Source organism: Rhea pennata, chromosome Z, assembly GCF_028389875.1.
Source record: "Rhea pennata isolate bPtePen1 chromosome Z, bPtePen1.pri, whole genome shotgun sequence".
NCBI classification, from domain to species: domain Eukaryota; kingdom Metazoa; phylum Chordata; class Aves; order Rheiformes; family Rheidae; genus Rhea; species Rhea pennata.
In genome coordinates this window covers 1,743,316-1,768,276 of record NC_084702.1, presented here as the reverse complement: position 1 = coordinate 1,768,276, position 24,961 = coordinate 1,743,316, and the positions used below count along the sequence as shown (strand labels likewise).

Sequence of the window (24,961 nt, the reverse complement as noted above, 5' to 3'; positions counted from 1 at the left end):
TCATACAGTAATAAAACTACCTTTGAAAGAGTAGATTTTGATATGCAAGTGCTAATAATGAAAAATCCCCAAAAGCTGGTATTCCAGCTATAAATCGTCCCCTAACTACAGTTGTATTGCAATACACATCCTGTAACATCATTTCCTGCTTAAACTCATCTCATCTTTCTGCATCAGAAAATGAGAACAAAATAAATTAGCAATTACATTTCTCCATTTTTGCTGGTTTAAGAAGATTATTTAAATGCAAGAAGCTAATTCTTTTGCAAATTCATTTCACCTGGTTTTCAGTGCATTACAACTATTGATACTTTGGTCTAGGACAGAATACAGCTGGACTTACCAGTATAAGCAATCTCTGGGTTAACAACATAATACAACTGGGTTTTTTGTATTTTTTTTAAAATTACCTGCTTTATGTCTGAATTTGAAAATAACTAGTGTGTACCTCTTAACAAGCACACCACCTAAAATGCTTTTTTATTTAATGTTTGTATAATTAGAGGTACCACAGATGCATAAATACAAGGATTTTCCTGAAAATAGAAATATTTCATAATATAAAAGCAGGGGTGAATTTCATTAAATAAAATCTGTGACAATATATATTAGCAAGCATCACATCTCTCTGGCTTATCTAAGAAAAGCCCTTTTCTCCTTTTCCTGATGACTCTTTCAGACCTTTCCATTCCCAATTTCTAAAAGGAAAATACCCTTAACTTCTGAATCATGTACATATTCCTAAATCATTAATGATTTCATAGGTTTCATACTTATCTCCAAACTATCTTGCACCATTCTTCTTGCCTCTGTGATGTGAGTTGTCTAGGACATAAAGCATTCCCCGTGAATCACTGAAGGAGGAATGGTATTAGTGATTTTAATTACTGTGATAACATATCAAATACCACTGGTTTTAGATGCAGTGGAACAAGTGAAGCAATATTATATTATTATAATTCTATTATATTGCTTTACTTGTTCTACTACATATAAACAATGCTACAAAATAAAGAACTGTATTTTTTAAAAAACATAAAAAATTGTATTTTACTGCTTAGTGCAAAACGCTGCAAAAATCAAGGTTTTAATGCTAAGTACATTTAGAGTTAAGGTGCCTGAACCATGCAGTTGAGTATGGAGGTTCAAAACTTTCATCTGCGTACTCAATTCCATTAACTGATTGATCTGTCCATTATTTTCAATCCTAAGCAATGGTAATATTTATGCTCTTGTCCTAATGGTCATTTGTCTTATTTTTCTGTTCACTGAAATACAATGCCATAGCTTGATAATGAAAACTAAAGATTTTGTGTGAGGAAGCAGGCTAAAAGAATATGATACCTATGTCACAGTATGATTCCTACATGTCACTTTGTTTTTTCTTCTTATCCTTCTTTTTCCTTTGATAAGAATTGTTTGAACTGGCTCTGATTTTTCATATATATATATTTCACATATATAATGGTGTCCTACAAGATATTTCATTCTAGAAACTGAAAAATTACAATAATAAACTTGCATCTTGGAGAACAAACTCTAAAGACTTTATTGACTACTGTCTCAGTTTCACATTCAGAATGGATAAATATTTTTTCCTCTTCTCTTCATCCTTGAATTAGATACCCTTAACAGGAATTTCTGTATTTCCTGATTGATGGCAAACAAGCATACCATTTAAAAATATAACACATAAACAGAAATATTGAAATTACTATCCAGGTCCTTTAAAAAAGGAAACAGCCATTTAAACTTCAGTTGTTTCACAGTTCGATTCATCCTAGCAAGTCCTTGTGAGCAAGTTCTCATGAGCTTGTTTTGGTCAGTCACGTAGATACAATGGCAGAAAGCCATTTCAAATCAGAATGCATATAACATCCAGTGCTACCACAAAGTCACTGATTCTATCCTGCTTCTCTTTTCTTATTCCAATTGGCAAACCCAAAGTTAAAAGTATGATAATTACATATGAAAAGATGAATTACAAATAATGGCTTCATATATTGGTCACTCTTAAAAACATAAGCAAAATCCCACAACTACAACAAACTTCCCACTGTTCTGCTTTGCAATTAGTAAGAATACCCTTTTTTAAACAGTTGGGTCATGTTCATACTGCTATGTACAATAAAGTTTTACATAGTAATATCCACTTTGACATTATTTATCCAATTTTGACAGTAAGGTCATTTAGGTTTTTGCTATTAGATTCTAAAGCATCTAAGCAGATGTGTAATAGGACAAAAGTATAGTTGAGCATATAATCCACCTACACACGAAGTTACTGCTTACAAAGATTATTGCTTACAGGAATACAGAAATTGTAGTAGTGATAAAGGAACACAATTGAGAAAAAAAAATCAAGATACTTGTCAGATAAGGAAAAAAAGGTTCAGTAAAGTTATTCTTAGTAATCAGTAAATTTTAAGCTTTTTTGCAACAGTATAAAAAAAAGTAATACAACAAATTTTCTTTTTGGAATAATTAATTTTCAGAATTGTCTGATTTATCCTTAAAGTATTTTAACTTATACAAAACAACTCAATTTTAACCAAGCTTTGAAGTAAAAGTGAGTGAATGAGTGAACGAATAAATAAAAAGAAAAATAATTAAATAAATAAAAAGGAAGGCGGAAGATGACTGTTCCAGTGCATTCTCTGTGATGATAAATGGTAAATACTAAACAAGCCAATTGAGCAAGCTTTAAATTAACTAAATGCATTAGAAATAAGTAACTCTCAGAACTAAAAAGTTATCAATTTATGTATCAATATTCCATTCACCAAAGAAGTCACTCTACTTCCTAGAGCAGTCTTAACTATTTATAAATACGCGTATGATCTCAGTCTCCGGGCCAGCATGCACTGTTTTTCACAGTGTGACAAAGTGGATGGTTTACTGCTAACTGCCATGCTTTCTCAGCCTACACTTACTTCCCTTTTCAGTGCCTAAACAACACGTGTTGAAAAGAAGTTAAGCTTCCTTTTTTTTATATTGATATGATTGTGTTTCATGACATCAAAAATCCTTTGAACATTTTCATTTGCTCTTCTGAATTATTTGAATCCATTAGATCATGATTTCCAAACACGTATTTTCATGTAAAGGGAGATATTTTTTAGCTCTTGTCCTTAAAAGACTGTAGATACTTTCATGTAAAGGGAGATATTTTTTAGCTCTTGTCCTTAAAAGACTGTAGATACGTATGCTATAAAAAAATTACATCACTGACACACGTCACAGAAGTGTCATTTCTATTTAAAAACATACTGCACTTTAAGAACATAAAGGCTAGAATTAATGAACTAACATGACATTTAAGACCTTAATGAAACTGAGAATAAATAAAACTCACCAAACTTGATTTTTGCTGCGTTTTACTATTTTCTTAAGTTCATTCACTTTTAAGTATGTTATTTTTCCCAAGTTGGTACGTTTATAAGTTTTTTTTTTAACAGAGCAATATTTAAGGTATATTGTAACTATTTAGATTCAGAAGTCTTTATTAGCAATGCTGCTTCTACCTTAGAAATGCTAAAATTAGAATTGCTGGAGACAATAATATAGATAGGACACAGTTCTAGATATGTTTCCTTTGAATCTTTCACAAATCTCATCAAACAGTGAAAAAATATTACAAATGGAAGAACAGAAAAAAATCATAATGAACCTCTCGGATGAAAAACTAATTGGTACTAAGTACACAATGGCTTACATTTAATCCTGTTAATAATCACATACAAAAAGAAATAAAAGACTCACTTTTCAGCCATCTCTCTGGACGACTGGGCTAAAATAACAGCATGACTAAATCTGACATTGACCCTTTGGCCCTGCTAGGAGTTTAAAGAATTCCTTCTGGTCTTCAGAGACCTATTTTTCCTCAACTGCTCCACAAGGGGTGGGCGAGCTTTGCACATTTGACAGTCTCCTATGCATAACAGGTATAGCAAGAGCATTCATGTATAAATTATGTCCCAGTTTTAGTAACAGCGCAAGTCAATACTTGGCTGAATAAAACTCAGGAAGTTGGCACCATAATAGTTGAAATCGTGTAACAAGTTGCCTTGAAAAACTTCCAATTTCAGACAGAAAAGGGTGAGAAGGTTAGTGACTAGGAAAGCCTAACGGCAAGATTACAGCAGCGAAAAAGAACTTGCTCAATCACAGTAACAGACAAATAAAAACACGAATATAATATGTGAACAAATCAGCAGCCCACACTACACTAAACTTTGAGAACTACCGTACACCCATGAGAGTTTTTAGGATCTTCTGACAGTCAACATTCAAAGAGGTCTATTGAATAAGAATACTCTACTTATTTCGGATTCCTTTCACAGACATATTTACAGGGCTACATCCTTCCTGCCTTTGTGACATGAGCACACTAGAAAAACAGCTCACTGGCAAACTCAACCTTGGAAGCAAATTGCTGTGAAAAGAAAATGAGACATTACTGCTACTAGCAGCTAATTTAGTTTTGTAGGCTGGTGCAAAAAAAAAAAAAAAAAAAAAAAAGTGCATACACACAAGTGCACGCTTGTTTCTTGGGCTTCATTTTTGAATAAAGGATACAGCACCACCACTAGAACATTTAAACATGTAATCTTACTTTCTGTAAGTTTAAAAGTTTCCAAAAAATTTTTGAAAAGAATGGTACACCAAGGATTATATAAAATACAAGTATGTAGTAATTAACAAAAAAAAAAAAAAAACCATCTTAAAATCACAGGCCAGCACAAAAGTATTTCACATAAACACAAAGAATAAATTTTCTTCACTATTAACCCACCAAAATAAAATAGAACATCTCATGTGGGATTATGTATAATGTTCGTCATATATAACAAATATAAACTGAATTGTCTCTCTGCTCTAATTGGTGATATTCTTTATCTATTCATTCAATTTCTTCAATGGCTAATCTTCCTGGCTATTTTAAATTTTCTGTTAAAACAATAATTAGAAATCTAATGAGAAAAATCCTCCCTAGGGCCAAATTTATAGTATATGCTCACTCATTTTTATTTCTGTAAGTGTCAGAAGTATAGTTAAATTAACGAAGAAATTGTGTATGTCAAGAAAGGGCAAGCATTAGGAAAGAATTCATCCTGTGTTAGGCTATCACATTTTTGAAGCCTATCACACAGTTTACAGATATCTTGATAAAGACTGGAAATACTATTTCTCATCTTAAAGAGATTATTTTCAAATATTAGAGGAATCTGTATTCAAAGTTGGCAACATTTTTTTCATTGTAGTTCTTTGTGAGGTTACGCAGCAAATAATCCATATGAACACAATTCAAATGGTAAAATGAAAGTTTAACAAACACATACATATATATAGCTATACGCATACGTTTGTAAATATTTGTGTGTACATGCTTTTGTATGTATACATATACACACATAAATATACAATCACAAAACAGAGTTACATAAAATTGAGCAAACAGCCACATTGCAAGACACGTTCTGAGCCCACCACTGTTACGAAGGGGCGGGGGGGAAATCCCCACATCTCTGAAGCAGAAGTTTTCAATGTACGAGATATAAGGTTATCTTCCCCAGCTTATCTTCCCAGCAGCATCTACACTGGGAAGTAAGTACAATGTTAAAGCAATTACTGTCACTGCAATGGCTGTAAACCCTAAGTATTTCACAGCCTCTGCTTTAAAAGGGAAAGAAAATTCTGGTGTTTCACCATGCACGCAGAGTTTTAAAAAGAAACTGAAAAAAGCATCTGGCAGTCTCTATCTCCCTCTGCTTTGTTTGTTTCTTTCTTTCTTTTTCTTTTTTTTAAGGAGTTGATGGAGGAAGATTTATAAAGTATTTAGAATGCCTGATGAGAACTTTGCTGTTTCATACGTTTCAGGGCTTTAAAGAAAGCAGAACGTACTACAATAGCCCATGCAACAAAATCAACAACAAAAAAAAGTGTTTACAGCTAAATCTACCTACACTGAGTAAAGAACAGTTTTGTGATCATCTGGCACCAATATGTGCTATATCCAATAAGACCTTTTTAGTGCATATGAGTATATTCCGATCGCCTACAATTTGCTAGAAAAAGTGGTCAAAAAGAAAAAAAAAAAACTAAGTATCAAACTTCACAATGTACAAAGACAACAAAGGAGTACACAGAAATAGCAGGAAACTGGTGACAAAACAATCTTTGCAACTTATGTACATACTATTTTCTATATGTTGCATACGTTGCCTTCAGTGTTTCTGTAACATAAGCCACATAATGATCATATTCAGTATACAAGTCCATTTGAATATTTAGATCTTTTACTTTGTTATTTTCAATCTTCTAACGATGTCATTACCACCCAATATATATTCAAGACACTTACTACTGTTGCATAAAATGTTAAATCAGAGACATTAGAAAGGATATTAAACAAAAAACTGACACACTTGATCACCGTCATACAAAGTGAGAAAAGGTTTAGCCTTGCAGATTTGAAACATTCCTGGTGCTAAAACTTTTCATATATACATAGAAAAGAAGAGTTAAAAATTAAATTCAACAAGACCAAAAATTTTATATTGATTAGGAACACCACTATTAACTGGAACTGCTAGAATAAAAATTGAACAATGGATTGTTTACATGAAACTCCTAAAACATCCGCTAACTAACTTTCCTCTACTTATATAGATATGTGGCAGATAATATTGCCTCTCCTACCTTCTCTAGAATGGACAGAATTATTAATGTAATGATGCATCAGAAGAGCAGAAATTAGTCAATGTTGAGAGTTTCCCGGGAAAGACAGAATTTTTTGAACAAATTAAGAACCAGAAAACTGGACGGATTCTGGTTAAAGTTAAAACCTTACTAATACAGAGTTTCTCTAGAGATCCGGAGAGTTATTTTGGATTTACATCTGGAGATAGAAACTGTCTCTACACTAAAGAAGCCAATTAACAAGATGAAACAGAGTTTAGTACTTCATTCATTTTAAGATGCACTAGATTGTTGGCTTTTTGGTGATGAATAAAATGATATGTGCATCTAGATATACTAACTAACTGCCTGTAGATGTCACAATTCTTGCCTAGTAAAAGACGTTGAAGAAAATCTTTAGATATTAAATGAATTAATAAAAAGCACGATATTTATAAGTAATATTAGACATATCAATTATGTACATTAGCAAAGTAAAAGACAATTATTATAATTATACTAGAACTTAATATTTTCTATTTTATAGATGATTACTAAATACCACCTATAAATACACTCACACGATTAACAGTCACTGTGACATTACCACTGTGCAGTACTTTTCTCATTTTTTAGTTAGACATGTACGAAAGTATCTAAAATGCCGTGTGTGGCCTGTTTTGACAATACAGTACTTTGAGTTTTCAAGCCTTCAGTGGACATTCCTATCAGAAAAAAACTTGAGTGAATTCTTTACTCTAAAAAGGTCTAAATTTCTCCAGAAATATGCCAATATAGCCAAAGAGCTCACACACACACACACACAAAAAAAATCTTCTGACATCTTTGTAAATTCCTATCAATCTCAACTGCCCACAGCTTCAAAATATAAGATCAGTTCCACTAAGTATTTCTACATAGAAGAATAAATATAGTAAATTATTACAATAAATATATTTTATTCCTCTTATTAGTCCTTCTATAGTGTATTACTTTTATCTTTGTTCATTAATATAAACCTTTCTCTGTGCTTGTTCCATGCATATGCCCACACGAACACTGTCCTTTTGTAGGTGACCTCAGTTTTCACTTTTTACTTTCCTAACCCAGGGTCATTGTCTTTGGTATATTCTTTTTGTTATGTCTAAGTTATTTACATTTTTTTAATTACTTAAAAATCTTAAACTTTTCCTTTAAAAGGACTAAATCAGTTTCCTGTCACTCTTCAAAAATTCTACTGCAATGTGAGACTTCTTCCCCACCTGTAAGAAACTCAAACAGATAGGGACAAGGAAGAAAGATCAAACTGATGAGCAAAGTGGAAAAAAAATTCCCCTTTTAACAATCAACAGAACAGCAAAAAAGAAAAAAGAAAAAGTGAAAAAGTCACACGGAATATATGACCATGTAAGCATGGGCACTCTTGCAGAAAACCTAGTCAGCAACCTAAAGCCATGGGAAATTTAAATTAGAGCTATGGTCCACAATAGGCAGAGAAATCTGAACAGATAAAAGGGCCTGCGTGAGGTTGCAGGTATACTTTATCTAGATCTTTTCAGACTTCCAAAGGAACTCTATTAGTTTTATTTTTTTTTTAATAATCAAGAGATTCAAGTGTATCCATTTTACACCGTAAAGAAGATTAACTTTTTTTTTCCTTTAATCAAAATATCCATATGCATGCATCTTCTAAAAGGTAGGTGTATTCCCACTGCTTATTACAGCTTGAGGGTGCATTCTGTTAAAATAATTCATGCACAAAAACCTCCTATTACATTTAAGTAATGTTAATATTCTAGCAAACAAAAGGAAGAACTCCTCCTCCTCAAACTCACACCAAGAGACTCAGCTTGTAGCTTTTCCACTTTTGGGAAAGAAAGCTGATAAAGAACCACAATAATATATAAACAATCAAATAAAAATCAAAGTTTGTGACATAAACCTTAATTTTAAATTTTACTGGTGTGATCTAGCATAATTCTGATAACTTATTTGTGGAAATAAGTATAAAGTTGCAAAATCTATGTCACTATGCATGAATATTATATAAATGGAAATCCAAGACTTAAAAATAATGACAGAATTACTAATTAACTACAATGCATCTTTATAAAGATGAACATACTACTACATGCACAGAAACTTTGAAAGCAAGAGTACTCACTTCCACGGTTTCTATTTTAATTTTAGAAGCTTCTCCATATAAATAATCAAACAGTTGAGCCCCAGTCTTACCAACTGGTCTTTACAGGCAGCTCTCTGAATTCTGCATGTCTCAGCAAGTCATGTTTGATTCCAGGCCTCAAATCTTTACTGCATTGACTCCTTCAAGAGATATGGAACTCTCTGATAGCAGTAAGAACAAAATCCAACTGAAACTTCAGAACACATTAAGGAAAGCACTATCCTACTTATGTAGAATATCTCAACTGATTTTTATTATACTGAAATGTAAGAGCGATAATAGCCTAATTTCACACGAAAATTCATTTTAAATCAAAGCATCTTCTCTTCATTTCACCGATCCCTTCCAACTGTCCAATCTTAAATGGTTAGATCTCTCTACCAAGAAGAGAATATTTTTAGGTGGCATTCAAATTTTATTTGAGGCTGAAGTGGCTCATTTAAATTCTAAAAACATAAAAATGGACAGCTGAGAAGACATTAATATAGCATGGCCTACAGCGACTAAATTACAATATTTAACAAGCTTCCAAGGTTAGGGTTTCTATGCAATATCTGAAGAAAAGAAAGCAACAGTAAGTATGCTGTTTGCAAATCTTCTGTGTGCAGTAACATGCTATAAAAAAACCACTCAATTACCACAAAGTAAATCCTTGCTTTTTTTCTGTGTTGTTGTCATAATAATTTGTACAGGGACTACATTAGTAAGTCTTACTGACATTATGAAATGCAGCACATACAAAAAAAATATATCATTTATCAATAAAAATATTTAATTCCCTAATTTTCACCAAAAATCATTTTGAAATTTGAAAACAACTTTTGATGAAATTTAATTCAGCAATTCTGCAAACTCAGGCATCCAAAAGCACAGGAAAAAACAGCCCTTTAAATTTTTTTTTCTATGCTATAACTGAATGAAAAAAATCTTGTACACTTTTTTGTAGAAAAAATAACTTGTTGCTACAAATACCAAGGCTCTAAAACACAAACATGCTACCCTTCAAAGGTCAAGTGTTCAAAGTTAGTTGCCAATGAAAAAGGTAAATTAAAGGTGAAAAACAGTAGCGTAATTTTTCCTTTTTTTTTTTTTTTAAGAAAGCAGCTTGTTTTTTTTTTTCTCTCTTTATTGTTTAAAATACATTAAGGGATTGAATAACAGCATAGAGAAAAGTACAGATGTGGTCAGATTTCTTAATAGCCTCTGTAGTATCACAAAGAGTTAAAAGAAAATTGCCGTTTATATATCTAGAAGAATCCATTTTAAACACTGATAGTTAACACAGAACTTTTCCTTTTTTTGAGCACAGCTGAAAGAGATTCAACAATAAGTTAAATTTCTCAGAGGCTGCTATTTCCATTTTGACTCTATAGTAAGTTCCACAAGCTGCAGTTATTGCTGCTAAATAAAAACTCCATCCTACACTGAAGATACTGTTTCGAGGGGAGATACAAAAATAAAATGCTTTCAAATTCCTTTTTTCAATTTAGACAATATTTTTACAGTTTCATTGACTACATGAGAGGTGTAGTTACTATGGATAAAGGTCAGCGCACAAAAAGATCTTGAAACCCAGCATATAACATGGAAGTGGATGCCAAAATATAAAGATGGAAAAAACACTTTGGAAATACTATCTTACACTCTATTCGATGGTCACTACTTTTTTCTGTACAAAGCAGTTTTACAAGTCTGTAAGAGCAAAAGCTGGCCTGAGGTGAAATAATTTATCCCTTTTAAGTTAGCTTTCTTTCAGAACCTTAAACATATATAATACATACATATATATATATATATATATATATATAAGCCAATGTCAGAGGTCGATCTGTTACAAAATATGAAAATTACTTCACATATTCATAAAGTTATGATAACCTGATGAATTGATTTCAAAATATCTTAGAACAACCCATAAACTTCAGCTGACTTTTGTATACTTTGTTGAGTCTTCTGTTCTTCGTTTGTCTGAATTCATCATCAACACTAAAGCTATCAGTAGTAAAGCATTCACGCAATCATAAAAAAAACAATTATAAAAGCATAGACATTTCCTTGGTCACAGACTTTTTGCTAGAATTAAACCGACATTATATATAAATAAACATTATTTATTTATATATAATGGAACTATCATGTGCTAGGATTCCAAACAGTATCAACTCCATGCAGAACACATGTAAATTAGTCAAACCAGCTCATGTTGCGTCAACATCTCAAAATGTTATTAAAATGCAGCCAAAGCTGCTAGGAAGGTTCCAGAGCTTCTAATGAGGTTTTCAGTCTGCTGAGCAATGACCACAAAGGGCATTTGAATGTAATGCTGTTTACTAGGAAAAACTGATAACCAGTATTTGTTACTTTTAATAGCAATTTCTAGTGCCAGAAGTAGTATCTCCAATTACACCCCTTTAAAAGTCTCACTATTGTGTTAATAAAAAAAAAAATCAGGAGAAGAAAACAAACACTCCCTTTTTAATATCCCAGCAGAGAACAGTATACACTGTTTTATAGAAACTCTGGATTCAAAAAAAAACATATGAATTGCGTGCCCCAAACCTTCCAGGCACGGAGTGCTGCAGGATTAACCTGCTTTCTCTGAGGAAGGTATTGGGTGTGCAAAGGATAAAACAGTAAGAAGATAAATTTTCTGTACCCCTTAGTGGCTGGACATCAATGCTGCAGCTTTGAAAACTGTCTTCCCAAAAGCCGAGAGGGAAATAAATGCAGAGATTAGGATTGCTGCTATACGTGGGAGAGAAATATGTTAAAAGAAAGCTTTTAATGAAGGAATGGATGAAAGACTTCCAACTACAGGAGATTAACATTCTTATCATATATACTTTCATTGCAAAGAAAAGGAAAGAGGTGGGAGGGGAGAACCCTCCTTCAAAGACCTGGAACCTTTTCTACACTAAAAATCAATTCAATACATTTAATAAATAGTACAATTTGTAATGATTCACTTTTTAGGCTTTATTCTGGGCACCAAAAACTTAAAAGCTCAGGAAAATTGTACTAAAGACTTAGATTTACTGGATTTTAAAATGACAAATTGAGGGGAAGCTCTTTTTTGAATTAAAAAGAAAAAGCTAGGTGTACTTTTCTAAATGTCATATAAGGAAATCTAAAAAGATGACAAGCTGGGTATAAGTGATATACATAGGAAACAGTATAGAGGTATAGTAAGTATACTCAATCTGTCTTTGAACTTGGCTTACTGCATTTCATTTTAAGAGTCTTGTTCAGGTCCAAACTATGTGTAATCTCATCAAAGAAAATTAAGTCAGAGTAAGGTGCGTCAAAGCCGCTACAGACACAGCAACTACTTTCCCCGTGCTCCTGAAATCTCCCTGTATAAAACAAGAAAGCCAGAACCCATCTTCATATCACAAATTAAGAATGCTTGTAAATCTATTAGATTTGCTGAAAAAATAGTAAATGTATGACTAAAAGTTGCATTTATAGAAATACAGGGACAAATAATTTTATTTAATGTGGTATTAGACAAAAATAAAAAGTGAAAGATAAAAAAGGAATTTGGAAGAAGGTCTGAAAATAGAGAAGATGTTTTCATTTGTATTATTTGACCAGCCGTATTTTCAAAATAGTGACTGAAGAAAGGTTTAGGTGAATCCTGGTCTATGATCAAGAAACCAATGCTTAGTTTTCCAAGGCAAAGGAACACCTCTTTCTTTTACAATAAAAGAAGGTCACTGAAATGTGGAGAAGGAGTCTCTTTTTATTGGAGGAGTCTAGAAAGTGTGTTTATAAAGAATATTAAAAATTACAAGGTCATTAGTTTACAGCAGGGTAGGCAAATATGATGTAGAAAAATTAACACACTGAGCAGATAAGTTTAATTCCTTTCCTTGAGCAATTGTTTCGGATTCCAGTGGAACCTCAGTACCTCAATGGCTCAAACACAAAAAAAGACTTATCAAATGACTGACAAAACAGGCTTCTCTGATAGTCAAGAGTATTGTTCGCATTTCAGTTGCCTTTTTAATGTGATGCAAACAGGACACTATACCATGAAACTGTCATGGGAGGTCTATCCCATTTACACAGCCATAAGCACTTTCTGGAGAGAAGGGAACAAGCAAGGTTTCACCGTGCATTAGATTTTACATTATATCCTTACTCATATTTTTAAAGCCTTAAAACACTAATTTACAAAGTGTGTAATCTGCTAAATATTTGATCTTGTTCTTTAGAAACTCTGAAAACATAACTACACATGCCTCAAAATAATTTATATGAATTAACAGAAAATATCTTTAAAAGGATAATTTTCCAAACAAGTAATTTTTTGAAATTCCTTTCCTTCTTTGAATTTAAACTTTTTATATTTAAGTTTCACTTTTTGTAGTCTATGTAACTTGAGAGCTAATGCTGTGTAAGCTCAATAAACAAATTATGGCTACTTTACCTAATTAAGATCTGTGGCTTCTGTTTCCTAAAACAAGCAACTAGGTTTAAATTTAACAGTATTTTTATGCTGTTTTGGCTTTTGATTATTTAAACACAATAGAATAATTTTATTTTCAAACTGTGTCTCTGCATCACCATCATCATATGTGTTAGAAATGAAACAAGAATTGAACTATACTTTCTAAACAGGAGCTACCTGAATAACATTCACTGAAATTTTAGACAAGGTAGAAAATTATAAGTTTAACCTACAATTCAATTATGCTGTACATTTTACATCTCTGAATATATTCTTACATTAGGGGTTAGCCTTAGAGCATGCTATTCTATTTAACCATCACATATAGTAGATTGAAATACATCATCAATTTGTTTCTTTATACTCTGAAGAAAATATGCAAAAATTAAGACTTTCTGCAAAGTAATACATATGTAAAAAGGAAAAAGCTTAAATGAAAACAAAGATGGGTATACAAATCCAGAACTTGGTACAAAACTGCTCTGTATGACTGATGACTGTTCGGCATGTCTTAAATCTCCAAGCATGAGATTACTGTTGGTAACACCATTACTAATGCTATGCAAAACATATGAAGGGGTTTCAGTGCTGAAGTAGTTCTGGAACAGCTTGGAGAATAAAAATCACAGAATAAAAGTAGAAAGTTATATTTATGAGCCTGTTGCATGAACATCTATGACTTTCAATTCAAGCATCTCAAAATAGATGTACATCTCTTACATTAAATGAGACGATTCAAGTTCTGTTCATTTTGACAAGTTTATAAAGAATAGGAAAATTCTCCCTCCCTTATCTGTTTTGAATGCAACTTGGTTATTGTCCAAACCTAGGCCAAAATAAGAAACACATCACTAAATTTGTTATGGAAACGCACCGTAACTAAAGCAGAACTATCTACTGACACTAGCCTAGAATATTAAAGTTGCATTCATTTTTAAAAGCTGCTCTCTGTTAGCATTTCCACACCTTTATTAGGACAGCACAAAGACAGACATGAAGTCTCATATTCATTATACACCCTACAATACCTGACATAATCTTTCTGATAAACTAATTACAAAATATTTCCAAAAACACATATATGTAATTTTCTCAAGCAAATGTTTAAATATTTTTGGGGTAATCTGTAGAGCTATCATCAGCAATTTCAGCACACAAACCCAAGGATTTACACAGAGTAACCTGAAAAAAGAAACCTAATTCAACTGTTGCCTGTCCACAGAAACTAATCTGAAAATGTATTAAATTGGCAATGCACAAATTGTATCCCCATTACAGCAGTCACCATATGGCCTGAAGGCCTTCTAAAATACTCAGGGAGAATATTTTAGGGGGAAAAAAATGATTTGTTCTAGCTTTGAAGAAAATGTTAAAATAAGAAAAAATAAGAAAATAAAATTTAGCAACTTTGAGTTAAATCCTAATTCTTACAGTTACTTCTTAATAACTGCATTTTACAATCATTAAAAATATTTATAAGGAGAAAAATAGATATATAAATTCTAAATATAATATGGCTAGCTGGGATTGTACAATGGCACCTATATTCTTAGCTAAACCTCTGATATTGCACTGGGAACATGGAGAGTATTTTTTTTAATTATCTGAAGTTTGGGTAATCGCACCGAAGTCTTTAATCAAGTGTCTGAGATGAGTGCATGCTCCAGTCTATTTAGCAAAGGACTACGGATAATTAAACAAAAACATACACAAGAAACACCCTAGACAAAAAGTTACTGAGTTTGCAAGAAAGAGGTATTCAATTAGAAAAGAAGGAAAGAAAATCTTTCAGTTGTCTCTTCTCAAAGAATCCGTCAACACGTGAACAATATCATTGTTTACACAGTTACCCTGAGAAAAAACTTCACTAGTGTCAATATACAGTTTAGAACTACAGAACAGTCCATTTCTTTCTATTCTTCTCTGTCCCCTTCCTCAGTTGTTACTTTCCTTCTCTAGCATGCACTAAAGCTTTAAAAAGAATTTGTGCCTCCACAACAGAGGGGCAATGAGCCAAGCTACACAGGAGGCAGAGGTGCAGAAATTTCAGTCTGGTTTCATCTCACAAAAAGAAGGATGGCAAGGCTCCCTAGGTTAAGAAAACTGGTTATGTTTTTACCCTGCTGCATTTTTCAGAAAACTTGTTATTGTTATGTAATTCCTACTTCTGAATTTCTTTGGTCTTTAGTCCCAAAGCTCTTTTCTTTGCTACTTACTTCGATTACAGTAATAAGCCACTGTAGGCCTTCTTTATCCCCCACACTCCTTATGATAAAAAAAATACAAAAGAAGGTCAGAAAGTTCACAGTGCACATCACACTGATACTATCGCTAAATTTCTAGCAAGAGCACTTTTTACAGCCTATTACAAAGTACACTTACATATATGACACTATTGAAATAACAATGCTATAAAACGTTATTTGCTTCATCACAGTTTGCACTCAACACAATACATTCCAATTACTATTTATGTTCCATTTAAAGCATTGGCATCAATGTCACCGCAGCCAAACTCTTCCTCATACGAAATGATGAAGGGTGATAAAAAAAAGTACTAACCTTCACTGACAGAAGTTCCACACCCTTCAAGGTTCAAAATGATATCTTCATCTTTGTCATCTGCACTGCATCCCAAAAGCATCCAACTTTCCACATTATCACTTTCAGAGATCAAGCTCTCCTCCTCAGCATTTGAGCTATCATCTATTATCATCACATCTTGTATTGCATGAGTTCCAGTAGAAGTAACTGAGTTAAACTTCCTACTAACCCTTTTCCTTTGACTTGAAACTTTTGTGACGGATTCAGCAGGATCCAGGATATTAAACTCAGAAGCTTTGGCATGATTTGGTGTGGAAACTCCTGGACTGACATATTTCTTCTCTGGAACTACAGAGCTTGTTGACTTCTTTGCTTTGCTTTTGTAAACACTGTCTTCATCTGGTGTATCAGATAAGATGATGATCTCATGGTCATCAGAAATCTGAATGCCATCACGATCAGTCAATTCAACAATGTTCCTGTCTTCATGCAATTCCTCAGTTAAAAATGAACTCTGACCCCTGATTCCTGCAACATCAGCTTCTTCACTTATTTCCAGTTTGCTGATTTCTCCAAGATTTTGGGAATAGTGGATCTGGCTGTAAAGATGAAATTCTACTTCACTAGTGACACTCTGCTCACTGGACGATTCCTCATGATAAAGTTCATCTTCATACACTTCAATATCCTCTGTGTCTTCATATCCATCAAACATTCTGGGAATAAAATAGACTGTATCTGCAAAAAAAAAACCCAAAAGATTGTTATCAACATTATCAAAAATGTACATCCAAAAGTATCTTTCAAGTGACAGATTTGACCTTTTTGAAATTAGCAGGAATTACTAAAATTCTATCTAGATACAGACGATAGGTCTAAGAAGATTTACAGCTACAAAAATGAATTCTCACAACAATACAAAAGCTACAGAGTTCTACATACAGAAGATAGGGCTGTGTAGATTTTAGCTGCAAAAATAAATTCTCATAACAACAATAGAAAAAGCTACTTAAGGCAGCATCTTGTTTAATTTTAGCCACTACTTTAACCAGAACTACTTTGACCTCTCAAAGTTGTGTTTAATTTGCTCTCAGTTTCCTCAGCTTTTCTCCATTGGTTCAAATTCAGAGTTCCTGTATGAACTAGGAACCAAATGAAGTGTCTAAATTCCAGTTTTGATCAATTCCATCAGTTCTGATTATTTTGCAACTTGTGCTACTATGTCTTATACAGATGCCTGAAATAACACAAGAGCAACACTCATCAGGATTTTTACAGAAGTAGCTTGGAGCATATCTACATCTGGGTCACAGAGTCACCTAATTAGGCACTTCATAATTTAACCGTAGAACTGAAGTTCAACAGATACGATACAGAAGCACCCAGAAACTTTCTAGCCAAGCACAGGTCTGAAGGTAGTATAAAAAGGTATAGTAAAGATAGCATACAGACCTGCAACCTTCACGTGTATTAATGTATTGAACTGTCCTAGCAGGATACATGATCTGAGTTACCATGCCATGAATACAGCAACAATCCTCTTAGATCTTTACAAAGCACATCTACAGACAACATCAGAACTCACCAGCCCAACTCAACACTGGCTATGTGATCTCTGTACTGCTACCAGTTATACGTAATTATGTACAGTCTTTAATGGTCTTTTTGGTAGATCTAGGATTAAAGTCCAAATTTCTCTTCTCATCCACTTTGCAACACTGCTTATTAAGCAAACGTGTTGTAAGACCTTAGTGATAGGATAGAGTACATCCTTGGCAAGTTTATAGATGATATAAAATTGGGAGGAGTGGGTGATACACCAGAGGGCTGTGCTGTCAGAAGGACCTCAACAGACTGGCAAAATGGACCAACAGGAACCTCATGAAGTTCAACAAAGGAAAACACAAAGTCCTGTACCATAGTCCCCTACATCAATACATGGTGGAGGCCAACGGCCTGGAAAGCAGCTCTGCAGAAAAGGATCTGGGGGTTGGACCATGAGCCAGCAATGCACCTTTGCAACAGATAAGGCCAACGGCATCCTGGGCTGCATTTAGAAGACTGTTGCTAGCAGATCAAAGGAAGTGATCCCTTCCCTTGACTCAACACTGGTGAAGCTATATCTGGGATTTTGTGTCCATTTCTGAGCTCTCCAGTACAGGAAATATATGGACATACTGGAGCATGGACACTGAAGGGCCACAAAAATGATTAAGGGACTGGAGTTTCTATCATATGAAAAGAAGCTGAGAGAGCTGGGACTGCTCAGGCTGCAGAAGAGAAAGTTCAGACAGGATCTTATCAGTGCATACAAATACGTGACGGGAGAGGGAGTAAATAAGATGGAGCCAGACTCCTCTCAGTGAAACCCAATAACCAGAAAAGAGGCAACAGACATAAACTGAAATACTGGAAATTCAACTTAAAAGTAAGAAAGGGTTTATTTTTGTTGTGAGCATGGTAAAACACTGGAACAGCTTGCTCAGAGAGGCTATGGACTCTCCATCCTTGGAGATTTTCAAACCCTGACTGGACAAGGTCCTGAGCAACCTGTTCTAGCTTACGTTGCCTTGAACCAAGGGAGTTTGACTAGATAATCTCCAGAGGTTCCTTTTAACTTCAACTACTCCATGATCCCATGATCCCAAAGAGACAGTGTTTATAAAAAGTTCACTAAATATTCCCTAATAAAACAGAAAATTAAAAGATAGACAAAGTAACTTTGGTTTATTTCATAGGCCACATATTATGGATGGAGAAGAATAAAAGGAGTACTTTCTCTTTATTTCTTTGCTACTCTCAATCCTGGGGAAGCCAGTAAGTTTTTCTGGACATGAAATAAATGTCAGACTGAACTTACTTATTTGCTTGTGGAAGAAAGTGGGTAAGGTATTGTTTAAGCCCACATATAGATATGCAAGTACAAAAATTCAGATTCAGGAGCCTTATATATTAGTAATTTGTGTAATGACAGTATTTAAAGACCCTAAAAACTCTCCTTATGACAGCATCTGTGAGCAGCTCAGGAGAGTCTCTGATCATGACAGAATTGACCTCGTATATTCCTTTATATCAGAAGTCAAACTGAAAATACCTTTTTTCCACAGAAATAAACAAATAATAACAAATAAGAGTGCATGTGCAGGAAAACAGTGTACTTATTAGCAATCTATATAGTGTACTCTTGTTCTGTTTAGGCTTCAAGCAGATCAGTATACACCACTCAATCCTCCTTGTACATAAAGCTATGAAGTCACTTTGGTAATAACCTGCTGAGATCAAATTCAAACAGCACCAGAATCATGCTCATTCAACTTTTTTCTCAGCTTTGCTATCTCATCACAGACAATAAAGGTTGATTTCTAATGTGATAAAAAAGCCCTCAAAATTAAACAATGGAGATTTTAGTATCTTCTTTAAAAAATGCTATCCACATGATGACCAAGGAATTAGATGTTTAACTTCATGGGAACGCCTCAATACATTAAATTTCTTGAACTCCTGATTAAGATCTCTACTTAGCAAAATAATACATGCAATGGTAATCTGATACATGGATGTATCTACTAATTCCTAGATTCTACCGCTCTCACTGTGTGGGTATTTAGACGTATGCCACATATACTATGAACAACAATAAACCTATTTTATACTAGTAGTTAGATATGTTTATATGCTCTATATATGACGAAAAAGTAAAAACTAGGCCACCTAAACTGTTTTAGGTAGTAAAAATAATAATAATAATAAAAAAAAAGACAGAAAGACATCTGACAGACCAAATAGGCACCTACACTTAAAAATTTCTCTCATCTTTGTATGACATGAGCCTTTCAAATAGATCATAATCCGTTCCAGTCCACAGATTGAGAAAAGAAACAGAGCTAGCTCCAATCAAGCAAATTTACATTATGAATGTCTTGGGACATGGGAAGCAAAAATGAAAGACTCCCCCTGAAGCAGGTGGTAATTTTAGTGATACTCAGAAAGCAAACTTCTTAATTCAAACACTCTTTCCTTCTACTCCTGTCAAACCTTGGGCAAAGTTAGGTAAAGCAAGCAAATGAGCTATTCCTGAAAACATGTATCTAAACACGACTGCTGGATCTCAATTGTCAGAAAATGCCAAAGTAGTTGACTCACAGACACTTCATAAACAAGACAGCAATAAGAAGAGGCAGCCTTGCACTACAGTTGCTTTGATCTATCCTCTTAAGGCTCCAGAAGCTCAAGCTAGATAATGGCGCTCTCTTCTCTCCAATCTACTCAATAACAGAACAGTCAAGGGCTCTTTTTCTCCAATTCAGCATGTATTTCAGGCCACTGTTAAACATCACACCAAATATTATTCTGCAGACATCTAGTTCCACCTTTCATCATCATCAAATAACTACATCCTACATACCTCCTAATCCTAAAGTGAGAAAAATCTGGTTGAAGTGCTAACAGACAAAAACACTGCCCATAGGAAAGGCAAAAAGAGCTTGACAAAGTTTTGCTTGTTTTCCAATTGTTAAAGTGAAGGAATCTCTTACTCAAAAAGAAAAAGACATTTCTGGCTGCCAGGTTTCCTTTCAGAAGTGGAAAGTTTAGACTATGCACAATAGTACAAATCGTTTTGCTACCAGCTAGACTACAACAAAGTAATTCCTCAGTAAAACCATGTAAAAAAATAAGCTGATCCTACACAGAATAGCTGATTTTGTAGTAATATAGACCACAGAGAGCATAACACACAGATATTTGACACTTTGAAACTGGCCTCCCTTACTTTAAAAAAAAAAAGAAAAGAAAAAAACTTCAAAGCCTAGTGTGTGGGAGAACCCTATCCCTTCATCAACAAGAATCCTACTGCTATCTGAACCCACAGCACAGCCTTCCATGCAAGCAAAACTTTCCTTAGAAATACATAACTATATCTCTGAAAGGTCCTAAATAAGAACCTCTTAATTAAAGGGCTGCTGTTGTTAAATTAAAAAAAAGGGGGGAGGGGCAGACAAAAAACCCAAACCTCATTCATCTAAGCATTTTTCAACAGAACTCCTGATGGCTACACCTAGAAACTGTTGGGGAAAGAGAGAGGAGTAAAGTTTCTCAGATCATGTACAAAGTGTGCTTGACAAAATATTTTGTCTAGTCTATTAAAAATAAAATCATCACCACTTGATAAAAAAACAAAAATTGGCAGCAATACTGTCACAATCAGAAGCAAGATGCTAATGCTGACCTCAAGGTCACGGAAAAGAGCACTTAAGTTACTCAAAACATCCAAAACAATTTTCAAATTGCATGTAGGAAAATGCTTCCTTAGCCAAAATTTCAAAGTAGTTTGGGACATTCAAACATAACATGAATGTAGATGGTGTGCTGAATAACTGCCAGCCTAGGCCAATGTTTCCCATGCCATTACTGCTTCATGCACCTTATTTCCTCCTTTCCTCTGCTTAACTTCCTTCCACTGTTCGTTCTTCTTCAACTCTTAAAAACTTTCAGAGCCCGCATAGTAACTTTTCTCTCTTTTCCTCTTGCCATATGAAATATACATTCTGCTTAACTTCAGAATCTTTCAAAAACCTCTGGAATTCCCTTTCAAAAAACCCAATATTGAGGACTTAAAAGAAAAATAAACCTTAATTGCAATGAAGAAACCTGTTTATCCTTTACTGATGCAAAAATAACTTTTCAGAATACTAGTGCAGTATTGCTGCGACACCTAAGGTAAGACAGCCAGCCTTGGGATATCTAGAGTAATGCCCTGAATGGACATGCTCAACCTAGAATAGAAATGTTCTCACAGAGAAACATTTCAAAACAGCTATCATGAGATAAATATCATGATAGCTATTCCTGACAATTTCCATGGATCAAGTCCTAAAAGGTAGTAATTGTTCTGATTTCAAGTAGTCAAGAAAAAGGAAGATAGCACCATAAAGCTGATGATTACACTATCTATTAGCTTACTTTAATTACTTCTGGCTAAACTTTGATACCAGTTTCTTCCAAGGATAACTTGTATTGCGCAGTGCCAAGAGATCTCAAACTCATTCTGTGATATTGATTTACAGTGTGTTTCAAAAAATGGTTCTCTTCTCTAAATTTCTTCCATACAGTGCAAATGAGTCTGAAGGAACAAAAAAAAAAAAAAAAAAAAAAAAAAAAAAAAAAAAAAAAACTTTGGAGATAAACATAATACCTTCAAGAGATCACAGGAAAATGTCTTCCACCCCCAAAATCCTGAAGGAAAAAAAAAAGTTATAAAAAACTAAGTTTATTTAAAACTTTGGGGAAGATTGTTTTCCTTCTGACAAACAATTTTCAGAATCATGTTTAATGATTAGTGTACAATCATCTTCAAATGAATAGATTTAGATCAAGGATGAATTAGATCGGAGGACCTTAGCACAGCTATACCAATCAGAATGTTTCCAATGTAAAAGAAATACAGAACTTGAGTTCCTGGGATAGCCAACAGGAGAAAAAAATGATGACTCAACTGGTACGTATGCTGCTGATGGCTGCGTTTTATGTAGCAGCAAAACACAACTTTTAAGTGAGACCTTCATGAAACCGTATCCATTCCTTTCCAAAGCAACTTCCTCCTTAGGATCTCTAACAGGGTACTGTGTTCAAGATTGGAGACGCCAAAGTTTTAATGTGCCTTTGTTCCTTGAGCTCATTTAAAAGTTAGGACAAGCTACAGTCAGAGACAGACACTAACATAAATGACGAGTGCATTTGTTTAATGGCAAGCAGGTGTAAATTTAAGACATTTAGCTCTACTAAAACCTGTACTAATACAGCTGGCAGAGTCCAAGCTACCTCCACACAGTCTTCCTTTCCGGTAAATAAATTAAAGTAGGTATGGGAACTACAGGCTTCAGGGGCAGCTCCCAGGGCTTCCTTCCAGCTGGAAAGGGAGCGGCTGGAAGAGCCTGCGACAGGCCTGGACATAAGAGACAGGCGAGACAAGCACAGAGGGACCAAGCTCGGTGCTCGGCACGGCGTCTGCGCGAAAGCAAGGCAGCGGCAGAAACAGCGGAGCTGGCGGGGGGCTCCGCAGGCACCGCTGCTGCCGACGCATCAGCGGGCTGTGGCGAGGCTCCGCCGGGCGCGGGCAGCGCCGCGGCCCGCCTGGCAGCGCCGCAACGACGGCTTAGGCCCGCGCGGGCCGGCAAGCGCCCGGGAGGAGAACAGAGCGGCGCTGGGGAGGGCGGGCGAGGGGCGCCGCGGCCCAGGCGGCCACCGGCCCGGGGGGGGGGGGGGGGGGGAAGGCCCGAGGCGGCGGCGAGGGGCGCCGCGCGGGAGGGGCGGCCGAGGAGCCGAGCGGGGAGCGCCCCGGGCCCGGAGGGCGGCGACGAGCTGCGGGGGACGGGGCGGGCAGGGGAGGCCTCGGAGAGGCGAGAGAGGGGCCCGGAGCAGGCGGCGCCAGCGCCGCTCGCGTACTCACTGCCGGCCGCACCGGGAAGCGCCAACCAGGAAGCCGCGCGCCGGAACACGCGCTGCGCGCCCCGCCCCCGGGCCGCCGCGTGCTTCCGGCCGCGCCCCCGCGGGCGAGCGGAGGCGGCGCGCTGGTGATGTCACGTGGGCACGTGACGCGGCGGCGGCGGCGGGCGGGGGGGGCGGAAGGAGGAGGGAGGGGGAGGGGGAGGGGGAGGGGGAGGGGGAGGGGTGCGCGCGCCGCCGCCATGTCGGGAGCGGAGCCGCGGCCGCCGCCGCCGCTGCCGCTGCCCCGCTGCCTGCGCGCCGCGCTTGGCGGCCGGTGTGGCGTCTCCCTCTGCGGGCCGCGTGTCTCTGCCTTTCGCTCTCCGCGTTTGGCAGTCGCCTCTGGTGGGTTGGTTCTTTTTCGGTTCTTTTTTTGCCCGTTCTTCCCAGCTCCAATATGTGGAGTAAGTCTTGATGCACGAATTAATCATCAGTTGGGGGGTCACGCAGACAGGGACAGGGTGAGCCCTGTCAGTTCATTTTTTTGTGAAGAGATGCTCTTAATCTGCAAAGCATTGGAGTTACTCAGCGTGGAGGACTCGGTGATCAGTATAACCTCAGCATTGAGTCATGGGGTGGTTGTGTACCCTGATAGGATTAAGACAATAAACCATTACGGAACTAACCATTTCTTCTGAAAGTCATCTAATACAAGCCTTTTTCCCTTCCTATTATCTGCTACCCTTTAATATCAGAATATTAATCACTGATTTCTGTATTCTCTTGCTGGCCAGTGGGGAGATATCTCGCCTTCACCGGTACCTTTTAACTGCTACATTTGGGCCATTAAAGAAATGGGGTTTTCATTGCAAAGATTTCTGTAACCAAGAGAGACCTAAGAAGATTAATTATGAGGACAAGAGCAGCTGGAAGACAAATTCACATCAGGCCAGTGCAATGCGGGAGTGGTTTGTAGATGTTGATTTGCAGATTGCTGGGGGGACTATGGGCTACGTGGAGGGTGTGAAGGCAAACTAATGGTCTGTAGCTTCATCCTGCTGTGTGGAGACATAACCTTCTGTTAAACATCAAAAGGTGCCTACTAATTGTCCTGGTAGAAAAAACATTTACTGGAAGTATATGCCAGGAATGTGGCTGTTTCTAAAGAACCATTTCTTAGATGTGTATTGACAAGACATATATGCCTGTACAGAACTGATTCAGTTGACTGTATCTGACATACTGAAAGAAGCAAGATGTAAACTTGCAACTTTTCTTCTGAAGCAGTGGATGTTAACACAGTCGTAGCATGTATTGGTGTGGGAGAGCTCTGAGATATGTACTGCTTGCTTCTCACCAGAAATTCAGAGGTTTCTTCCAAAGCTCAGCACCTGCAGTTATATGTTGCACATAGTCTGCTGGAAAGAGGCGTGCTTGGCTCCTGGCTTCTCCAGAAATGCCAGCTGGCATTGACTACATACACTTCTTTATCTGCATTCACCGTATCCCTGGATATAAGCAAGCTGAGCTCACTTGGAGTGTGTGGATTTGCTTCTAGGTCTAACTAGGCTTATGGATGAAACTAAGATGGAATTAATTCTGCCAAGGACATTCTTGACAGAAACATTATAAGCAGGGATCCATGGAGAAAAAAAAACATAGCAAAATGCAGATCT

The 24,961-nt window shown here is 36.0% G+C and overlaps 1 protein-coding gene across 5 annotated transcripts in view; it reads right to left on the bottom strand.

The window, feature by feature from the left end:
• The window catches only part of ZCCHC7 (zinc finger CCHC-type containing 7), a 118,023-nt gene extending 94,642 nt beyond the window's left edge, over window positions 1-23,381 (bottom strand). For 2 of the 5 annotated variants that reach the window (XM_062599547.1, XM_062599552.1), the window contains exons 1-3: window positions 23,311-23,381; window positions 22,057-22,097; window positions 15,882-16,601 (exon numbers count right to left, since the gene is read on the bottom strand). In XM_062599547.1, the coding sequence (XP_062455531.1) occupies window positions 15,882-16,578 (697 nt within the window). In that variant the 5' untranslated portion in view covers window positions 16,579-16,601; window positions 22,057-22,097; window positions 23,311-23,381. Of the gene's footprint in view, window positions 1-15,881; window positions 16,602-22,056; window positions 22,098-22,357; window positions 22,391-23,306 lie in introns of those variants that run through there. The other 3 variants (XM_062599548.1, XM_062599550.1, XM_062599551.1) reach the window with 3 other exon arrangements.
• Window positions 23,382-24,961: the final 1,580 nt, after the last annotated feature.